Here is a 19,707-nt window from a genome sequence, read left to right as displayed (position 1 = left end):
TTACAATTAATTCAATTCAATCTAACATCATACGCTGCCTATCTGAACAGGGCATGAATAATTTCTTCCGGTTCCAATAACGAAAGTACATTATGCTTAAATAGAACAGAGTGCAATGATGGCTTTATTACCACTGACATCAGAAACTGAGTTCGCAAACTAGACATAAAATAAATCTGACAGTACTCACCAAGCTACTGACACGTTTAAACACGAAGAGATCTAATGCACACTCGACAGAAAATGAGATTGAGACAGTTGTATTCAGTACAAAAAATGTGCGTCATGCAGCATGAAGGTTATTTTGGCAACAGCAGGAATTCAACAAATAACAAGTCGAATTCGAAATCTTAATCCCACCTTTCGTGCAATTTATGGAGAACGCTTCGCAATTTAACTGGACGACCACTACCAAAATGTACATACTGTCTAGAGTCATTCACAATTTATTTCTCTAAAATTGTTCTTTGAAGATTGATCGAAATTATGAAATTTACAATGTTATCAATAAGTGATAGAGTATATAAACTGAACCCCCTCCCCAATAAAAATCATGTTTAGAAATATAGATTTATTATAAATGTGTCATTCGAAGCTTTGAACGACAGCTACATTAATTTTACAATCAGATCTAAAATGTGGTTGAATAAAGCAATCTAAATATAGACATGGTTTTAATTTATTGATATACTGAGTGAATATACATCTTTTAAGTATGAAAGAAATTAAATGCATGATTAATTGACTAATGTCATGGTTTATATTCTTGAATCGAATTTATAGCAAAAGGTCTTTCCTCATCACACCCACATTTTTGATATGCTATTTATGACACAGCACGTGATCTTATATATATTGTGTTCATTACAGAGCAAGCTTGCGTCGCGGAAAGAAGATGATAAGCTATCCATATACGTGATCTGTCTATGGTAGAAATGACGCCTCCAAGGGAGCCCTGTAACTTCATTATATATATATATATATATATATATATATATATATATATATATATATATATATATATATATATATATATATATATATATATATATATATATATATATATATATATATATATATATATATATAAATGAAAGAAGACGAGTCTGATATTACATAGTGGAATTACACTACGGACCGTTTCACCCGAAGGATCGTCAGGTGTAATAGTGTGGTTTAATAGTATTCGTTAGTTATACATCCTGCTAACGTATAACTAACGAATACTATTAAACCACACTATTACACCTGACGATCCTTCGGGTGAAACGGTCCGTAGTGTAATTCCACTATGTAATATCAGACTCGTCTTCTTTCATTTTTATGTATGATAGCTCTCCAAGGTGATCGAGCACTCTACTTGGCGAAAGAAGAATGAAATTATATGTATATATATATATATATATATATATATTACTCGTGTATTTTGATACTCTGCATAATGTTCTCACTAGTACAAGATACGTCTTGGTATTAGGGATATCGGAGTTGTTACTGATATATGAAGTAGTGCCAGCGACTCCTCCATTAGGAGTAGAGATGTAGTGACTTCACGGTGTGAATGTAAAACAGATCAAAACACTTCTTGAATGGTCACAAGCAGAATGTATATGTTTTGGGTCGTACTTGTTGCTACATATAAAAAGGTACTCGCCATATGCTACTAACTGTGGCTTTGTACTAAACCATTACTTGCCAATTAACTAAACTCAAATCTGGTATTAAGATAAACTTATCAAGAATCTAGTGATGTCACTGTAAGTATGAACAATGTCGAGAAAATCCCTACTATGCAATCAATTGATGGTGAGATAATAATCAATCCTAATTATATAGATTCTATTTACTGATAAATTAAGTCCATGACTGAATTAATTACATCACTTTGTGATAAATAAAGGTGTATAGGAAGGACTCAATCTAGATTTTGAAGACATAAGAAGTTGTCTATTCTGGTAGATGATCCAACTTAAAACTACATGTAATCACACAGGGCATAGATTCCAAGACATTCTAAGATATCTCAAGGATTAGGGAGTCTTCTGTAATTACACGGGGGGGGGGATTGCGGGTCAGTGGTAGAGGGAGTAAGTGAAAGAAAGAACGTTAGAGAAAAGGCAGAGAGCAGACACATACACAGCCAGCCAGCCACAAATGCAGACAGACAGACAGACAAACAATCAATCAATCAATCAGTCAGTCAGTCAGTCAGTCAGTCAGTCAGTCAGACAGACAGACAGACAGACAGACAGACAGACAGACAGACAGATAGGCAGAGGGGTGGAGCAGTCTCGTGTATTGTTATATCAAACTGTCTTTGAAAGAATGGTGTTTTTTATGTCGATAAGACAACGAAATATCGCCCTCTATTTCGATCTTCAAAAAAGAAATCACCCTTTTGTTGAGCTCACATTGTAGTACTGTTAAAAATCTCCAGAAAGTATTGATGGGAATTATTTCAAAACGAAGTTTGTGTCTGAGAAATACACGAGAAATGATTTGAAATATCAACCATCATGAAATGATTATCACACCCCAATAAAACATTGTGGCAGTATGAAGCAAGCGTTACTTATATATTTAGAGTAGTGTAGTGCTAATACAACTGAAAATTGTCCATGATAAGTGTTGACTAGTAGAATGCCAAAAGCTGCAAAAGGAAGTTTTTTTAATCTTCTACTGTATAGCTCATAGTTTGGTACAGAATATGATGAAGACGTTTGAACTGAAAGCCATGAGTTGTGGACATGGTATTGACAACCCAAGTGACTTTAAATTAATGGTAGGTGCTGGGGTGGTATTCCTGAACCCAGTCAAACTATATTCTCTTTCATTATATCCATAAATGATTAGTGGTTATGAGTATTCTGAGCTGGTTTTCAATGAAACTTCTTGAAATCTTGCAAAATTGTTAACTTCATTTATATTTTAATTAGCATGAGGTAGTCTATTAAAATTAGGGTACTGAAAGCAACATTCAAGTATTCTATGGCTTATAATAATGTGTATGATTGAAATAATTTTATGTGTCCATTAGGCCTACTACACTTCCTTATTTTTAAAAAAAGCTCTCACCATGGTGGGGGAACACACCCTTCCACCTACAATCGGCATAGTGATGATGTTTCTCCCCCAAGTCAAGATGAAAGGTAAAAGCCCTGCTGGCTAAGTATCTCCTAGTATAGGTTAAAGTCCAATGTGAGATATCTCCTTGCAAACCTCTCATATCTTTTTGAGTGTCCCGTTAAGTGCCTTTGAACATTCTGAATTCTGAGTAATGGGTTCAGGCGCTATATAAATTTTCTCGATTGATTGACTGATTGACTGACTGACTGACTGATTGATTGATTGATTGATTGATTGATATATTCAAAATATATTATCATTATTATGTATAGATGCTGAAGTTGATTGTCACTGTTGTTGTAATGTATAATGTACCATGCAATTGTACATCGCCAGATTTTTTTTTTTATTATTTTTTTTTTTTTGGGGGGGTACTGTATAATTGGTATTTGGAAGTACACTTTACACCTAAGAGTTACTTCCCTTGGCAGTTCAGGTGGATTACCAATTTGCACCATAGCTTTAGAGGACGCGTATTAGCCGATCTTAATTTGAACATTAACAAGTGCTTTCCCTGTATGCTACAAATACGGTTGCACATACTACCGTTGGGGGCTCTCATCTTCTGATGATTAGTCACGGATGAAATGTCCTTGTTATTAGCCCTGTAGATGTTATGGTGGCGGCGGCAGCAGTACTGTTGATGCGGTGGCAGTGGTAGTGGCGGTACTATACTACTACTGTTGTTGTTGTTGTTGTTTTGACATCAAACCACAATAGCACTCTGGGGTTTTACTTATTGTTGATGGCTTAATGTAATAATAAGAAAATACATGTGACTTGTGCGGTTGTACAAGTTTGTCCCTAAATTTATGTTGTTTTACGTCAAATTCAGCTCTCGAAATTTCTTGAAATAATAGCCTTTTCACAACCAATAATTTACATTAGAATTTAAAATAATTCTGTCACTTTATGTCTTTGCTACACCTAAATAAACCTATTGGGAATGGCACGGATGGTGGGATGGACTGTGTAGGGTACGGTGGTGTAGATAACCTTAGACTAATAATATACCATAACACACTTCTCGTGACGTGTGAAAACCAGGAGACCGATACAACTCATTTAAATACATTACAATACACTAGATTAATGAGAAAACCTGTTCTCAGGAACACAATGTATCATATTGTATTTAAATGAGTTGTATCAGTCGCCTGTCTTTCGCACGTCACGACACACATGAACAACTACTTGACATTCCTTTGTTACGGCGCAGGTGTGTTATGTACACAACCATACTCAGTCCCCCACCCCATCGTTGCCATTGCTCGAACGGTTTATCTTACTCACCCGTAGTTGGGATGAAAAGGGGGAAATTGTAGTAAAGACATCAAATAACAACAACAAAATAATTTGTGTTTACCAGGAAATTCACATGCAAATCACTCCTATATTCCATCGTCCCTTCTCGACAAAGTCATTTAATTTTGAGTTATCATGCTTGCCAAATTGATGTGCCTGAAAGCAATGCTCTATGTATGCCTTCTTCAAGTGTGTCCGGAGTTAAATTTCATAGAAAACAAATGAATTAGAATGATTTAGCGACAAATGTGTTCTACAACAACACGATATAGGATCATTGAAATAGTTGTTGTAGCATAATATTACCAACTCCACCACCGCCATTATCGTATTAACTACTGCTGCCGACGCCACCATGACTAACACCGGAGACAAGTCCAACCAACTACCAAAAGATAGTCTCTGGGCTGAGTAAAACAAAATTAAATGTTTTGCATTGGCTCTCTGTCTCTCTGTCTCTGTCTCTCTCTCTGTCTCTCTCTCTCTCTCTCTCTCTCTCGCTCTCTCTCTCTCTCTCTCTCTCTCTCTTCCTCCCTCCCTCCCTCCCTCCCTCCCTCCCTCCCTCTCTCTCTCTCTCTCTCCCCCCCCTCTCTCTCTCTCTCTCTCTCTCTCTCTCTCTCTCTCTCTCTCTCTCTCTCTCTCTCTCTCTCTCTCTCTCTCTCTCTCTCTCTCTCTCTCTCTCTCTCTGTTTTCTCCTTTACAAATAGTAATAAGTAGGGTGTGTTTGAAAAAAAATACGCTTTGGTCAGTCAAAAAGCACTGGCACTATAGAAATACATTGCACCTCAAATCACAGCTTCGAGCGAATGTCCCATAATAGTCTGTAGGTTGTATGATATCATTTGTATTTCCTACCAGACTGGCTTACTTATACACATTTGTGGGCATGAACCCGGAACCCGGAACCCCAGAAGAAATCAATGCAAGATGATAGATCATTGATGGTATGATATCAAACCTAACTATAAAAGTAACTGACAGGGGATATAACTAGCATTCATCACGTACAGTCCACGATGTCGACTTCACATGTACTAACATTGTATGTACTTTTCCTTAACTCAATCGTGTATTCCATTCCAATCGAACAGGGTAATGTCCAAAATTTACCTCCGGATGGGTAAGTGTTTATATATTTAGCTCAGAGATTTTAGCAAATGATACAATTCATTAGTCTGATGTCAAAACTTGTTTCTTTCATCATCTTGATTTAAAAATGTTGGAAGTCTACAAATTGAAAAGTTATGCCAAGCTAATGAAAATGATAAAGAAAAGAAAGGTCTGTCAGTGGGGGGGGGGGAGCGAAAGAGAGAGAGAGAGACATGCATACATACATACATACATACATACATACATACATACATACATGCATACATGCATACATACATACATACATACATACATACATACATACATACATGCATACATACATACATACATACATACATACATACATACATACATACATACATACATACATACAGATACAGACAGCGGGGAGGAGAATGTGAAATACTCAACAAATCCCCAACAAGTCAACATTCCCAAGAAAAACACCAAAAGCTCATAACCTGTAATTCAAAACCAAAGTGATGTCAATGAGATTATGCGGAAGAATCTCGTCTGCCTAACGTTCATAATTGTTGTATTTCTTAAACACTTGATCTCATACTTTAGAGACAATGTCTGTCCTGTAACCAGTACGAGGATTGTGACATATGCGGGAACTATACGAGTGACGTATGCACAGAGATACACCACTAATTGCGGAGTCTTTGGATGGTCGGGTTGCACAAAATACAGGTAAGTCAATAAGGCCCCCAAAATTGTGTCGTTCCGATTACACTCAATTTTAAAATAGGTGAGGTTGGTAGATTTCAATTTTTTTACTTTTATTTTTTTGTTTGGTATGTGAGTGTCTAGTTCAGCAGATAGTTGTTTTCTGTTGTTTTCCACATAGTCTCTATGTTATTGGTTTCTTCCCATTAGATGTATAGCCATTACAGATGGTCTTTTCAAGTTGATGTCAGTTGTGTGGTACAGTAGTCCACCATGTCCTGTTTTGATTTTAGATGTAGCGTGATGGCGTGACGTCACAACCATCATTAAATATCACTATTTCTGGCGAGACTTCACAATTTTCGCGATCTTATTTAACTTTTGTCTATTATGTAAAAGAAATGATGAAATTAAGGTTGGCAGTGAAAACTAGAAAGTTCTTTGCCTAATATTGTGTACTGAAATATTCAATCTAGCTAATAATGCATCACTAGTGAAGCTGTTTTGACAACATATTCGATAAAGCGGCCATTTATTCGACGACGTTTCATTCCTAACATTTCAAGCTTTAATTGAACATTGAATGAACTGAGATGTCATACTTGTTTTTTGTGCGTGTTGATTTTAACACCCACCCTTCAAAATAACTATTTTATTTTTATTTTTTACAGGACGGCTTATAGAACTGAATACGTAACTCAGTACAAAAGTGAAACATACACCGAGTATATCTGTTGTGATGGATATTATCAAGAAGGAGATCTCTGTTTAGGTAAATCATAAAATATAACGTTTATTATTTTCAATCAGAAGAATGCCAATATCATTCCATCGCCTTAGGTAGATAAAATAGGTGTGAATGTTTCTATGTTAAGCATTCCAAATATAAATTTCTCTTGGGCACATGGTTTTGACGACCTCGCCCCCCCCCCTTCCCGTGTCAAATTTTACTTTACAAATGGATTTGCAATTACATGTAGCTCAAACTCTGGTTTGGTCTATAAAACCCGACCTGTGTGTAATATGTATGCTGAGAATGATAAATGTACATCACTGTCTTTAACAAAATTTATTACATTGATAAATTCAGGTCACCGCTAGTATATGTATCCTCAATGTCAAATAGTGGCCGCTGTGCACTTCATTCCAACTTATTTAAAATGATTCAAGGTAAAGTAGGTGACATTTGATTTTCAATATTGAAGTTATGACATTTTCTCTTGGTTTATTATTGAAGTTATGACATTTTCTCTTGGTTTATTCTAAGACCCGTGCAAGAACTACACAACACTAGACCAACCATGGCGTAGCATGTACATCAAACAAGACCCTGCCGAGGCTCCACGATGTGATAGTCCATGGACAACACAATGGTACAGATTTGATAGTGATGCTGGAGGTGAAATGCCAAATGTATGTGTTCAACCATCGTATTGTGGTAGTGATTTTCCTGTATGGATGGCAGGTAAGTCTAATTGTGCACGATATATTTTATGACATTAAATTTGGGACTAAAGAGATTTTGGGTACAATTCTCTCCATACATCACTACGTACCCGCACGCGAATGGGGGAATTATTGCTTAAATCTGAGAATGTATGTCCTGTAATAGCTCGCGAAGCGGCTCAATGACTAGTACGCATGCGCGTCGTATATACTATTCCGGCTCTCCGTTATACCAGAAAAAATTACCTCTTGCAGCAAGATATGGAACGGTATTTGGCAAATAACATATACGTATTTGATATTTCGACAACAGGACAACCACCTCTACTCGATGGTCATATTCACCAACGTACAGCGTGTGCGACGACAAGTGACGATAGTTGCTGTGAGGATAGTTGGGATATTCAGACTAAGAACTGTTCTACTTACAATGTATATTACCTACCGGAAGTTGCCAGATGTAACATGACATACTGCGAAGGTATAAAGTTTAATTGGTCACTTGATTACACTTTGATTACATCATACAATAGACAATTTGTCTACAATTATATTACTATTTTAATGATTCATTTTCCAAATGATCTTTCAGCTTTTCTATCGGTTGTATGCCGCAATTGCTAGAACCTTTTGTGAAAAGTTCAGTTAATATAACCAACCATGTTCATGTTGAGAGTAAACAAGAACAAACAACAATATGGATACCTTTGAAACATATTTCATTTTTAGCTCCTTTCAAATACATGTATTTTTTTTTTAAATAGTCATTATAATTTGGAAAGTGGCATCAAGCATACTTCGTGACAGGTGTAAAATTAACTTTGACATATTTATACTTGATAAATACATATACATGTAGTTCGTTTATTGGTGAAGCAAATATCTGTCACTGGGCTATAGATCTCAGTGTTACAATATTACAACATTCATGTCAATGTAACGATCAATTCACTGATAATTGTTCATCTTCTTCTGTTTTTCTTTGAATAGGAAACGATCTTGTATGTGAGGAAGACACAAACGGCGAATGCGTTGGTAAAGTTCTTCACATATCTGTTTTATCGTTTATTACACATATATATACATTTATATACATTTATATACATCATCACGGTGAATCCCATGATCAGCATCAGTCATCGAGCATGACGCTTGAGAGTTTGGCCAAAAAAAAATAAAAATCTGGTTCTGGTCAGGGTAAACTTTCTAAAGTGGTGCGACGACGCGCGTTTTTTTTTTTTTTCCTAATTTTTTTTTTTTTTGGCAAATTAGTAAATACACATTTTTGACACTTTACATGCTCTCGGAAGATGTCATACAACTCTGGAAGTTGGCACTGTTGTATGGCAAGTTTTATACGATGCGGATCAATCATCCATCAGGGCATCACTAGTCACATTTACAAATTTATCTTATCGCCCAGTGATTTGCAGTTATAATCCCGATTTGCAGTTATAATCCCATCCAAGATAATGAGTCTTGCCTTGCAACCACTGTATAATGTCATTGTGCAACTTGCAACGTTAAATAACGAGAAATAGGTCTGTCCAACGGACGTAGAGGAGGCAGTGTTTTCTTTCGAGCACCGTCCATCATCAGTCTGATACGCAGTCTGTATACGGTACGATGTTTGACACGTCTTTCCAACTCATCGCAGATGGAAAGACGTGTCGAACATCGTAGCGCATACATCCAGAGCTAACTGCTTACGCTACAGGAAAATTTTTGTATTCAGAAGGCAGAACGAAACGATCACCAGAACTAAGAACACCTCGAAAGTCAGCTGAATTGATATCAACATTTCGATTGCTCACGACGTACTCAAACTTCTGACATTTTCGAAACATGTGAGCGGTTTACCACCTAGCACAGTGAACACACTATTTCCCGTGATTCCCATCAACCACGCTCATCGTACATATTACGTACACATATCGTACGGGGGATTATGGGTATGCAACAGTACTAGAAGAAAAGGGTACCCGTTACCAAATAGAAGTGCGCCATCACACGAGTTAAATTTTTTCCGCTAGCCTTGCATACAGTGTTGATCGACGGGGAATTGTAAATAAGGAACGGGAAAGCAAAAATTATCGGAAAAAAAAGGATCGACGCGGGGGTATTCAGGGCACGCGCGCGCTGACCAGAACCAGACATATTTTTTTTTTTGGCCTTAGATTCTCTTTTTTTTTGGTTTATAAACGATATCATAAATATCAACAGTTTGAGCAGTTCCCGTAATTTAATAGCATTTCTAAGGCATGCTCTACTGTGTGCCCTAAGGCGTTTTTCATATTATTTTTTTTTTTTACACATGTCCATAAATTGGAAGGTAATCTGAATGTGTTAGCACTCCTGGATACAGAGTTTACAAATTTCTAATAGACGCAAACTACGTGATCTTACATGTATATACATTTCATTTATTTCCCCTAATGTTATTGTAGAAATGTATCCACTTATGGACGGTCCACCAACCCTACGAGGGCCAATAATAAACGGGGACGGAACATTCCACTTCAGTTGTACGGTAAACTTCAAAAAGATTGATGAGTTTGCGTTCTTTGAGATCGAATGGCTATTCGACCACAAACCTCACATAAATATCACATCAACTATATTACCATGGACAGTAGACGTTTCGGTTATACTCACAGGAGACAGACTCTCATACGAGGAAGGGCGTTTAGGAGTATCGGTATGTGAAATATGTACTATAGTTTTTTTATTTACCGTTTTCAGGAATCCCAGATCATGGTGGTCTGAGCACAAGTTTAGTATGTCGTCTAATATTTCACTGAAGTTTAATATAGATTATATAACATATACTTCAAAGTTCAGGGCAAATACAATAAGATTATAGACTCTGACAGGTCAGTTTTTCACTTCAAATTTCAATTCCCAAACGGATTACGATTGGGTTTGAAACCTATACAATGAAAGAACCATGTTTTTGCCTACTGTTTCCCCCAACTATCTTACATGTAATCTCATTCAAATAAGTGAAAACAGGTGAGAGTAGTAATAAACTATCAACGTTTAATTGACAGGTTGGCTGCAGAGTCCGATCATTTTATGAAGATGTATACAAGAGTCACTGGTATTTTAGTAATGATTACTTTGCAGGGATCAAGGTAACGTGTTTTAGTTACTTTCTTCTCTGACAAGATTACTTGACCGTTTCTATACTTAGGGTCGACCCTAACATGTTCAGATGAAGAGACGGGATTTTATCAATGACAACTCTGGAATCGCTGACATTGTTAAAAACCTGTAATCTCTATAAACTACTGTCAAACAAATGATACAAATGTAAAGCGAACACAAGACAAAGGGAAGTAGGTGAAGTCGAACTGGCGGCAAACGTCCACGACTTCCCAATCTCACAATCAGTCAGTGGCCGCAGTATTCTTGCTTGCCTTTACACAGAGCGACAACTAGTACGACAGTATTATTTGAGCACAGCTATAAGTACGGTGCACTGTTGACAAATGTGTGTTTTATTGTTCATTCACAGACTAGCTATTTTTCTAGCGTATATTGCATTCTCATTGTGTTCATCTCTTCAGGTTGATAAAACAGAAATTCCTTTACTACTGGAGTCCTCAACACAAGAGGAAGTGAAGTTATGGTCAACTATACCGATATTATGTGAAGATGAGACATTTCAGCCAACGCCAGGCCACTGCAAGTTGTTACTTGTGTTAGCTACAACAGGTGCGTAAACAATTGAGTGATCTCGGATCTCGTACTGTAACACTATATACGTATGGTATGGTCAGACAAATGTGAACCAAGACACATCGAATCTTTGTTGAATGTCACAAAACAATTTGTTACGTAGATGTTTAGTGGTTGGGTGGGTAGTAGAGTGGGTGGGCGGACGAGCGAGCGAACGAGTAAGTGGTGGATCTAGGGTTTGTGACAAATTTATCAACAAACGTTGTCAAACATATTTTAAATCTATATACGGTTAATAGTTTCTATTTAAATCACTATTGTTTTCAGTTTCATACAAAGAATCTCCTTATGATGAACTAAGTATCACAAACTGTGGTCTTGAACTTTTACCAAGTGATTGGAACAAGACAACAAACACGGCCGAGACAGAGTTTTCTGTCTATGCCCGACGAGACTTTGTCGATGACGGTACAAGCACGTCTTATCTGCTACTAGGATCCCCGTCTACCTCGTCAGTTATCAACAGTGACTACTTGAAGATATGGGAAGGGTATAAAGTGGATCCAATTTCAGTGAGTCTGAAAAATCCTTTACAAAGTATCATTGAGGTTTCTACAAACATGTAACGTTGTCGATCAGAATTGATAGATAATAGATGGATGGGTGGATATTGCATAGATAAGAGATATACCGAATACTCTCCAGATATAGATAGTAATGGAGTACATTGAGTACGTAATACGGCCAGTTTGGACGAATACTCTATCAATTATGAACTACTCTTTCATCGTTTTTATAATTTCAGGTTACAGCAATAAGTTTTCCTCACAAACTTTGTAAAGCTACAGGTGATCCCCACTATACATCATTTGATAGGTAAGTACCGTGATTTCTACAAATACTGACACTTTTAAGATACATTAGTAAAATATAATGGGCCATATAGGAAAGGCAAAATAGGAAGTTGCTATCACTATTCATAAGTCTTTATATGACCTAGGCCTACGTGAATAAGCCTGTGTGATCCTAGTAAACATCTTTGACTTTTAAGTGCCAAGTTAAAGCGAGAATAATGTATGTTGAACGCAAACATTGGTTTTGGATACTCTAGAAATTCTCCAAGAGGATTTCTAGTTCCGCATTTATGCAATGACTCGTATAATTGTACTGTACGTTACTGTAATGTCGGTATCAACGATAGTCTGTATCAATCAGAAGAGTATTACAGACTAATAACAACATATATAGTAGTTATGAACAGGTTAATATTCACCTGTATTTTCAATTCAGAAAATACTTCAACTACTACGGAAGTGGTTATTTTGTCTTCGTAAGAGCCGAAACAGAAACAAAGACTCTAGAGGTAACTATCTAATTTATATTTTGTTGTAAAATAGTAGAATAGTTTCAACTCAAACAGAAGTATTAGTGAAATAATAACGAATATCCTTGCCAGAATATACATGACTATACGTATTATACATCAACTGTTTGTAAGATAACCTCTCACCCCGTATAAACTCTTAATGTCATCTATATATTTTCTTTCTACATGTAAAATGTTTCTGTGTCGAGCCCCTAAACTTTACATCTATAATAATAGTAACCGTATACCGATAGACAGAATACACTGATAACAGAAAGTGTGTATATATATATATATATATATATATATATATATATATATATATATATATATATATATATATATATATATATATATACATTATATATATTGCTGTAAGTGTCTCACTGGAGAGAACAGTGCTAGATGCAATATTAGTAGCAGAGCATTATATACTAGAATAAGGATGTTATAAGGCGTTACTCGGAGTTTCATGTCGTCTTGAAAGTTAATATTTCCTTGCCAACTATAGAAGTAATAAACCTCCTCAAGGAAGACTTTAGTCTGGCCATCTTGTTACGCAATATATACAAACACTTACGCGTATATGTATCGACCTTGACAATCCCCATTGTATCGCTGATCGCTGAGTAAACTTGAAACTCCGAGTAACGACTTTATCGACTTATAACATCCTTATATATATATTATATTTCATTAATATTTTATTTGATTTCCTAGACTACGACAGTCACTCTAGAATCAGTGGTAAGATTCTGATCTTATGCAAACAATTGGGAAAACAAGTTTCTATTATGAAACTGTTATTATATGATTGCGCTTTGAGAAAATTCTTGAAAATTCTTGAAACACCAGGTTGATACCATTAAAAATGTGATTGTGCCAAGAGCCGAAATTGTATGTTCTGTATAACTAGTTGGGCTTTGCATTCTTTATTTTAATAACAGATTCAAACCTTTTTATACCCGTGTAATGATGGTAGTGTATCATGTACCTATATGGTTGCTATACGGGAAAATAATGACGTCATCATAATTGATAGGTTCAATAGGAATTCTGCAAAGATTTTTGTACCAAACGGAGAGCTGTCTGCTGGAACAACCATACGCAAATTAAATAATGGGAAATTATATCGCGTAAGTATTTAATTCTGTCATATGCTGTATTCGTGGGATGATGTGAAAGAAGAATATAACAAACCCAATTACAAATTTACCAAGGGCACCTTATAGTTCTGTCGGTGACTTACCCCCCCCCCCCCCTCTCTCTCTCTCTCTCTCTCTCTCTCTCTCTCTCTCTCTCTCTCTCTCTCTCTCTCTCTCTGTCTCTCTCTCTCCCTCTCTGTCTCTCTCTCTCTCTCTCTGTCTCTCTCTGTCTCTGTCTCTGTCTCTCTCTGTCTCTCTCTCTCTCTCTCTCTCTCTCTCTCTCTCTCTCTCTCTCTCTCTCTCTCTCTCAGATATATACATTTTCTGGTGTTTTGTTGGAAGTGTCGATCAGTTCTATAATGGATGTTTATGTCACAATACCGAGTGACTATTATGATAAGACTAACGGATTATGTGGTACTGCTAATAATAACCAAGACGACGATTTTACTATGCGGGATGGGACTATAACAAACAGTGCTAATAACTTTGGGAATTCATGGAGGTAAGATTGTTATTTCCATAAACTATTGATATTGATGTATGTGTTATTCTGGCAAAGTTTGTTTCTTCCATGACATGCTTTACAATGATATTTCAATATTTTATATTTCGAATGTGTCATCAGAGTAGAAGATGGCAAGAACTTGTTCACCAACTACGCTGACTTGGAAAAAGTAGCCGAGGATTATAGTCAAACGTGCACTTGTCCAGATTCATCTTCCGATAATGTTTTGATTTGCTGTGGCTCGACAACAAATATCGAACAAACAAGAGTGGGCACTGACGTAACCCGGATGTTTGCCCCGAACTCCCCTAACAATGGTGGCGAGTCGTGCGTTGACAAAGACACAACACAGCACGAGACCTTATCGAAATATCGTTCTAAACGTGACTCGGAAAGGAGGATCCTAGATGACTACGAAGATGATGAGGATTTCGACCACGACTACGACCCAGATTTTGAACCGTATATTCCTGATTGGCCTACACCTAGTGGTTTGACTGAAAATACCACCAGGGAACTATGTGAGAGTTTGCTTCAAGGTGCATCGTTCACTTCAGCATGTCTTAACCTTACTGACATTGACCTTGATCCATACATAGAAGAATGTATGGTGGACATACAGGTGAGTAATTAACTTACAAGTTGAGACATGCCGTATTATAGTTAAACATCTAATCTCGAATAACTACCAGTAACATGCGTGACAAGTACAGATGTTAACAACTCGATATATTTGGATGAATGTTGTAGAAGACTAGTATTGACTTCTAGATCTGTAGAATTATTATAGGATCGAGAAACATTTCATTGTTTAAGGAGGTGACCATATTAAACTGAACTGGTGCAGTGTTGGTGGGAGATCATTTTTGAGAAAGCATCAAAGAGTATTTGTAATTCTGGTGCCGTGATATGACTCCTGGGCTGAACAACACTAATTTGTCAAACTTTTCTGTTGCTGAAGGGGGATACCACCTGCTGTATCCTACCCCCTCCCCTATATGTATATCAATACATGCACCCGTCATGCGCAGTATTTCTGAAAGCTAACCATTAGTATTTGAAATATACCATTTCAGAATTGCTAGTTGTGTATCAGGTTAGGGCTAGGGTTAGATTCGGAGTTATCAATCATTTTCTTTAAACTCACTGAATTGTGTGTGATCCATTATATGCACACGTAAATTGATGTCAAAAATATGCATGGTCGTGCGATCATGTCAAAAATATGCAAGGTCGTTGGATCACTTGGGCAAATATTGTCTTTCTTGGACCTTTGTTTTCGGTCGTCATCGTTACCATTCTCTCTGCCGATGTCCTTTTTTCCTTCATCGACTTCATCCATTCCTTGTTAGTTTATTACGGACGTGATTCCACTACTGTCTGTTCCGAGTATGTGTCTTACTTATCAATATTTCATATTTGTAGGTAACCGATGACAAAAACTACGCCATGTCTGCCCTTGGTGGTGTCGAATCATTGTGTGTTGATATAGCAACGAGGAATCTGTCCTTATATGAGGAGGACGATGATGGTAACTTGGTGCCACCATCTGATATTGTGTCTGTGGTGTGTCCAAACGAGTGTAGTTTTCGAGGCGAATGTGTAGATAATGAGTGTATCTGTCAAGCTGGTTATATTAGTAGTGATTGTTCCATCGTAGAAGGAGAACCACCGTCAGTGAGTCACTTGAAGCATGATGGACTGTGTGACGTCAGAATGAAACCCTGTGAGACCTGCTTTGTGATTGGTGATAAGTTCCTAGATTCAGAAAACCTTACGTGTCAAGTAAGGCAAGCTAAGGTCAGTGGTGTGATAATTATTCATAACCCTTAGACATTATGAGCCAATATATATTGTTCACCACCACCACCACCACCACCACCACCACCACCTCTTACTGTTGATAGAGGTCAAAGACCTGTACAAAGTTCCAATAATTTACAATAGCCTAGTCAAGTGTGTATTTGCCGGTACGATACATCTGGAAGTATGGGCCAGACGTATGGTTGTATAGGAATGGTGCAGATTTCCTGTGATTGTGTAGATTCAGTCAAGGACAAGACGAGCTCCCGAAGCTGCCTTGTCACTACGAGTCGAGGACGAGAACGCGATAGAACATTAGGCCACAAGTATTTTCTGGCAAACTGATGAGATATATTGAGGAGCAATATTATACCATCATAAACATGAAAAATCATGGGAAATATACATTGGTGATTTTGACTCATATTTCAAGCACCAAAGAATCAGTGACGCGCACGTTGTCACGATGTAGAACTAGGTAGAAATCCCATATTTTTGTTTGAACGCGTGCAACTTGGTTTGCATGTGGTATAATTAGATATTATTCCCAAACATTTCTCTTCATTCAGCCAAGTAAAATACGAGTGACCTAAAGGGTCTTGTCACTACGAGTTGCGACATGTGTCTAGTGACAAAACCTTTTAGGTCCGAGTATTTTACGGCTGAACGAAGAAAAATATAAGAGAAAAATATAAACATACCTCCTCAAGCATAATTTATGGAAAGGAAAAAATATAATGGCGGTTTTTGAACGTTTTGAGCACCACAGAACAATTCAAGTGACGTAGAAACGGGTTGTCGTGACATGAAACGACCAGTGTATATAATCCACATTGGCTGTCATGTGGTATAATAAAGTGTAATGTATGGAAGTCCATTTGGGCCTTGAAGTGAATATAAACGACACTATAGCGCTGTCATCTTTATAAATAATCATACTAAATGTCACTAGAAATTCTGGTTGTATATTTGCAGGATAATCCAAGCAGTACAGGTGTAACAGTTGACGCCGAATTATTAAGTTTTACAGAAGTGGCTTGCTTGCTTCCTAAACATAACATTAACGTGAACAGTAATGATATTGATTCACAACCAAAACTTCCGATAGCATATTCACATATATCGGTCAGCAATGATGGTGTCAAATTCAGCGATGATCTCTTATTTACCATCTATGATTCGGTGTGCGTGAATTGCAGTGTAGGTGGTTCATGCCATAAAAAGGTAAGTGACCATTAGTCGTCACCTTTTCCAACTTTCCAAGTAGCACTGCATTCAGTGGGGACCATATTGGATTTTGTCGTAAAACCATAACATTTAAATACTAACAATAACATTGTATTTAGGGGCAGATTAGTTTATATAGTTTATGTGATCCAAAGTCTTCTTTGTGACCTTCTTACTCGACACCCTATTATGTATCGTGTCTCATAGAAAACGAAATATGTTGTGGTGTCTCATACTACCTTACAAATTAATATTCAATTACCATGGTGGTGACTATTACATACCTACTACACAGTGCTTCACATTCTAATGTAACGCTCAGCTTTACGAATCGAAGTTATCATAGAGTATTGAAATCCCAAAGTCTTCAACAAAAACAATCTATCATTTCCATTTTGTATAATACCACTTTCAGAGTCTAGCCCCCCCGCCCCGACCAAACTACAGTATCAGACTATTTAAGAAATGCATCCAAATGTCGTTTCATATGTTTCCTCTTTCATTTAGCCAAATTCTTGCTTTATTAATGGGACATGTTTTGCTGAGGATGATGAACACCCCACTAAACCTTCGTTGGTGTGTATACCATCAAATCACGAATTCGAATGGACAGGTATGTGATATATACGTTGACAGTCACTTTCTCATTTTCACGTTTTGTTTTTAAGTAATACGTCCCTGTCTATTCTGACAAGTTTGATGAAAAATTACACACTAATTATTACCAGTTCATCTCACGAATGAAGCATACCCACAATTCATTCAATACAATGATCAACAGCATACACATTCTAAAAATATAATAACAAACACAAGAATACAATTGACATACAACTCTTTCAGACGATATGAAATATATGAATCGATTAAGCGTGTTTCTTGTTTTGGTTTCAGATACAAGTCAGACAGACTTTAAGGTAAGTATGTGTCACCTATTTACATAATATAATTTCAGTAAATCTTTGATATTTTAAAATTTCTAAATGCTATAGTTATATACTACACAACTTTCAAGATATCCAATTTGCAAACAATATAATTATAAATGTACAACTTGTACTCTTTGCAGGTATGGTTGATAATTGGAGTCATCCTTGGCATAAGTGCAGCTGTTGGTCTCATAGGTAAGTCAAAGTCTACGCCAGCTATTTGGAAATATAATTTCAATTTGTAATCCAAACTTGCTCGAAATTACGACACGCGTTCAGTTCGTTGTGATCTGGAGGCATGGCTGTCTTTTAAAGTGCAAGTTGCATGTTAGAGCCTCACCATGATATGTACTATTTTTACCCGAATAACTAAAGTTCTCGGGCTAGATTTGAGTCATTACTATGCAACATTCGATTCAACTTAAGAAATTTGAACCTGGTAGGACAGAGATCACATTGTAATTTATGATGTAATAGTATATTCTCTAAAGGATATATTTAGTGATTTCAAGCTGATTTGGCTGTCAGTAAATTACATTTTCAAAGATGTTATGACACAGTAGTAATTCCATACATCACAACCCTTAGCTACCAAACTTTCAATGTATTTCTAATCCTAGTTTTACGTTTTAGATTGACTGGCATGAATAAAATTCCTTTTCATAATTTTTACCATTTACAGTTATTGTAGTCATTTTAATCAGCATTCAGAAGGAAAAAATGAAGGTGAGTGTTGATTTTATATTAATATAATAATTCTATGATTGTATACTACATTAATAATGTATATACTATATTATTAGAATTTTCACACTCTACTAATTGATCAATAGTCTCACATTTTTGTTAAGCCGTCAAACTTTATTAGTGTAAAATGGCGTTCTCCGTGGATGTGGATGTTGCAACACAACTTTTGGGGTGAACACTACTGAGAACGCGAATATCGTATATCACCTGACCTATGACGTCGTCTACCATAGCTGCTAATTTACTAAATGACCTTGAAAAGTTTCAAGTATTTATAGGAACTAGTTTTTGCATGACTTTGATATATTTTTGAGTTCTCACAATTGTCAACATCTTTGCTCTGTTTTACATAGAAAAATCGTGCTGTGTCACCAATGACAGAAGTTGTACAGTTGGATGAACATACAGCAAACAGGGAATCAGACTTGTGATCGCTAATCTCAAATAATAATTACCCGCGTGTCTTATATACTTGCTTGGCATCAAACTTTTGACGTGGTGTGCAAAGATCCGTCAGTAGTGATGTTTGTTTGGAAAAAAATTGTGACAGTCTATTCTTATGATGAACTCGCTGCCTGATCTATTGAGAAAATAGTTAGAGAACCGCCTTCAGACTTCAGTTGAAACAACTTTTTCTGATTGATC

At 36.6% G+C, this 19,707-nt stretch overlaps 1 protein-coding gene across 1 annotated transcript; it reads left to right on the top strand.

The window, feature by feature from the left end:
- The first annotated feature begins 2,707 nt into the window (after nucleotides 1–2,707).
- LOC144452420 (von Willebrand factor D and EGF domain-containing protein-like) lies at nucleotides 2,708–19,493 on the top strand. Its single transcript, XM_078143511.1, has 20 exons — nucleotides 2,708–2,782; nucleotides 5,523–5,551; nucleotides 6,109–6,234; nucleotides 6,882–6,982; nucleotides 7,478–7,675; nucleotides 7,970–8,137; nucleotides 8,647–8,691; nucleotides 10,104–10,354; nucleotides 10,707–10,790; nucleotides 11,226–11,373; nucleotides 11,665–11,909; nucleotides 12,143–12,213; nucleotides 14,477–14,978; nucleotides 15,782–16,156; nucleotides 17,135–17,383; nucleotides 17,894–17,999; nucleotides 18,281–18,303; nucleotides 18,456–18,510; nucleotides 18,998–19,041; nucleotides 19,416–19,493. Exons 1-20 carry the CDS (start codon nucleotides 2,708–2,710, stop codon nucleotides 19,491–19,493), a joined length of 2,973 nt encoding a protein of 990 aa, XP_077999637.1.
- The last annotated feature ends 214 nt before the right edge of the window (nucleotides 19,494–19,707 follow it).

The sequence above is a fragment of the Glandiceps talaboti genome, chromosome 22, assembly GCF_964340395.1.
Source record: "Glandiceps talaboti chromosome 22, keGlaTala1.1, whole genome shotgun sequence".
In the NCBI taxonomy this organism is placed as follows: domain Eukaryota; kingdom Metazoa; phylum Hemichordata; class Enteropneusta; family Spengelidae; genus Glandiceps; species Glandiceps talaboti.
This window is presented reverse-complemented; position numbering and strand designations above follow the sequence as displayed.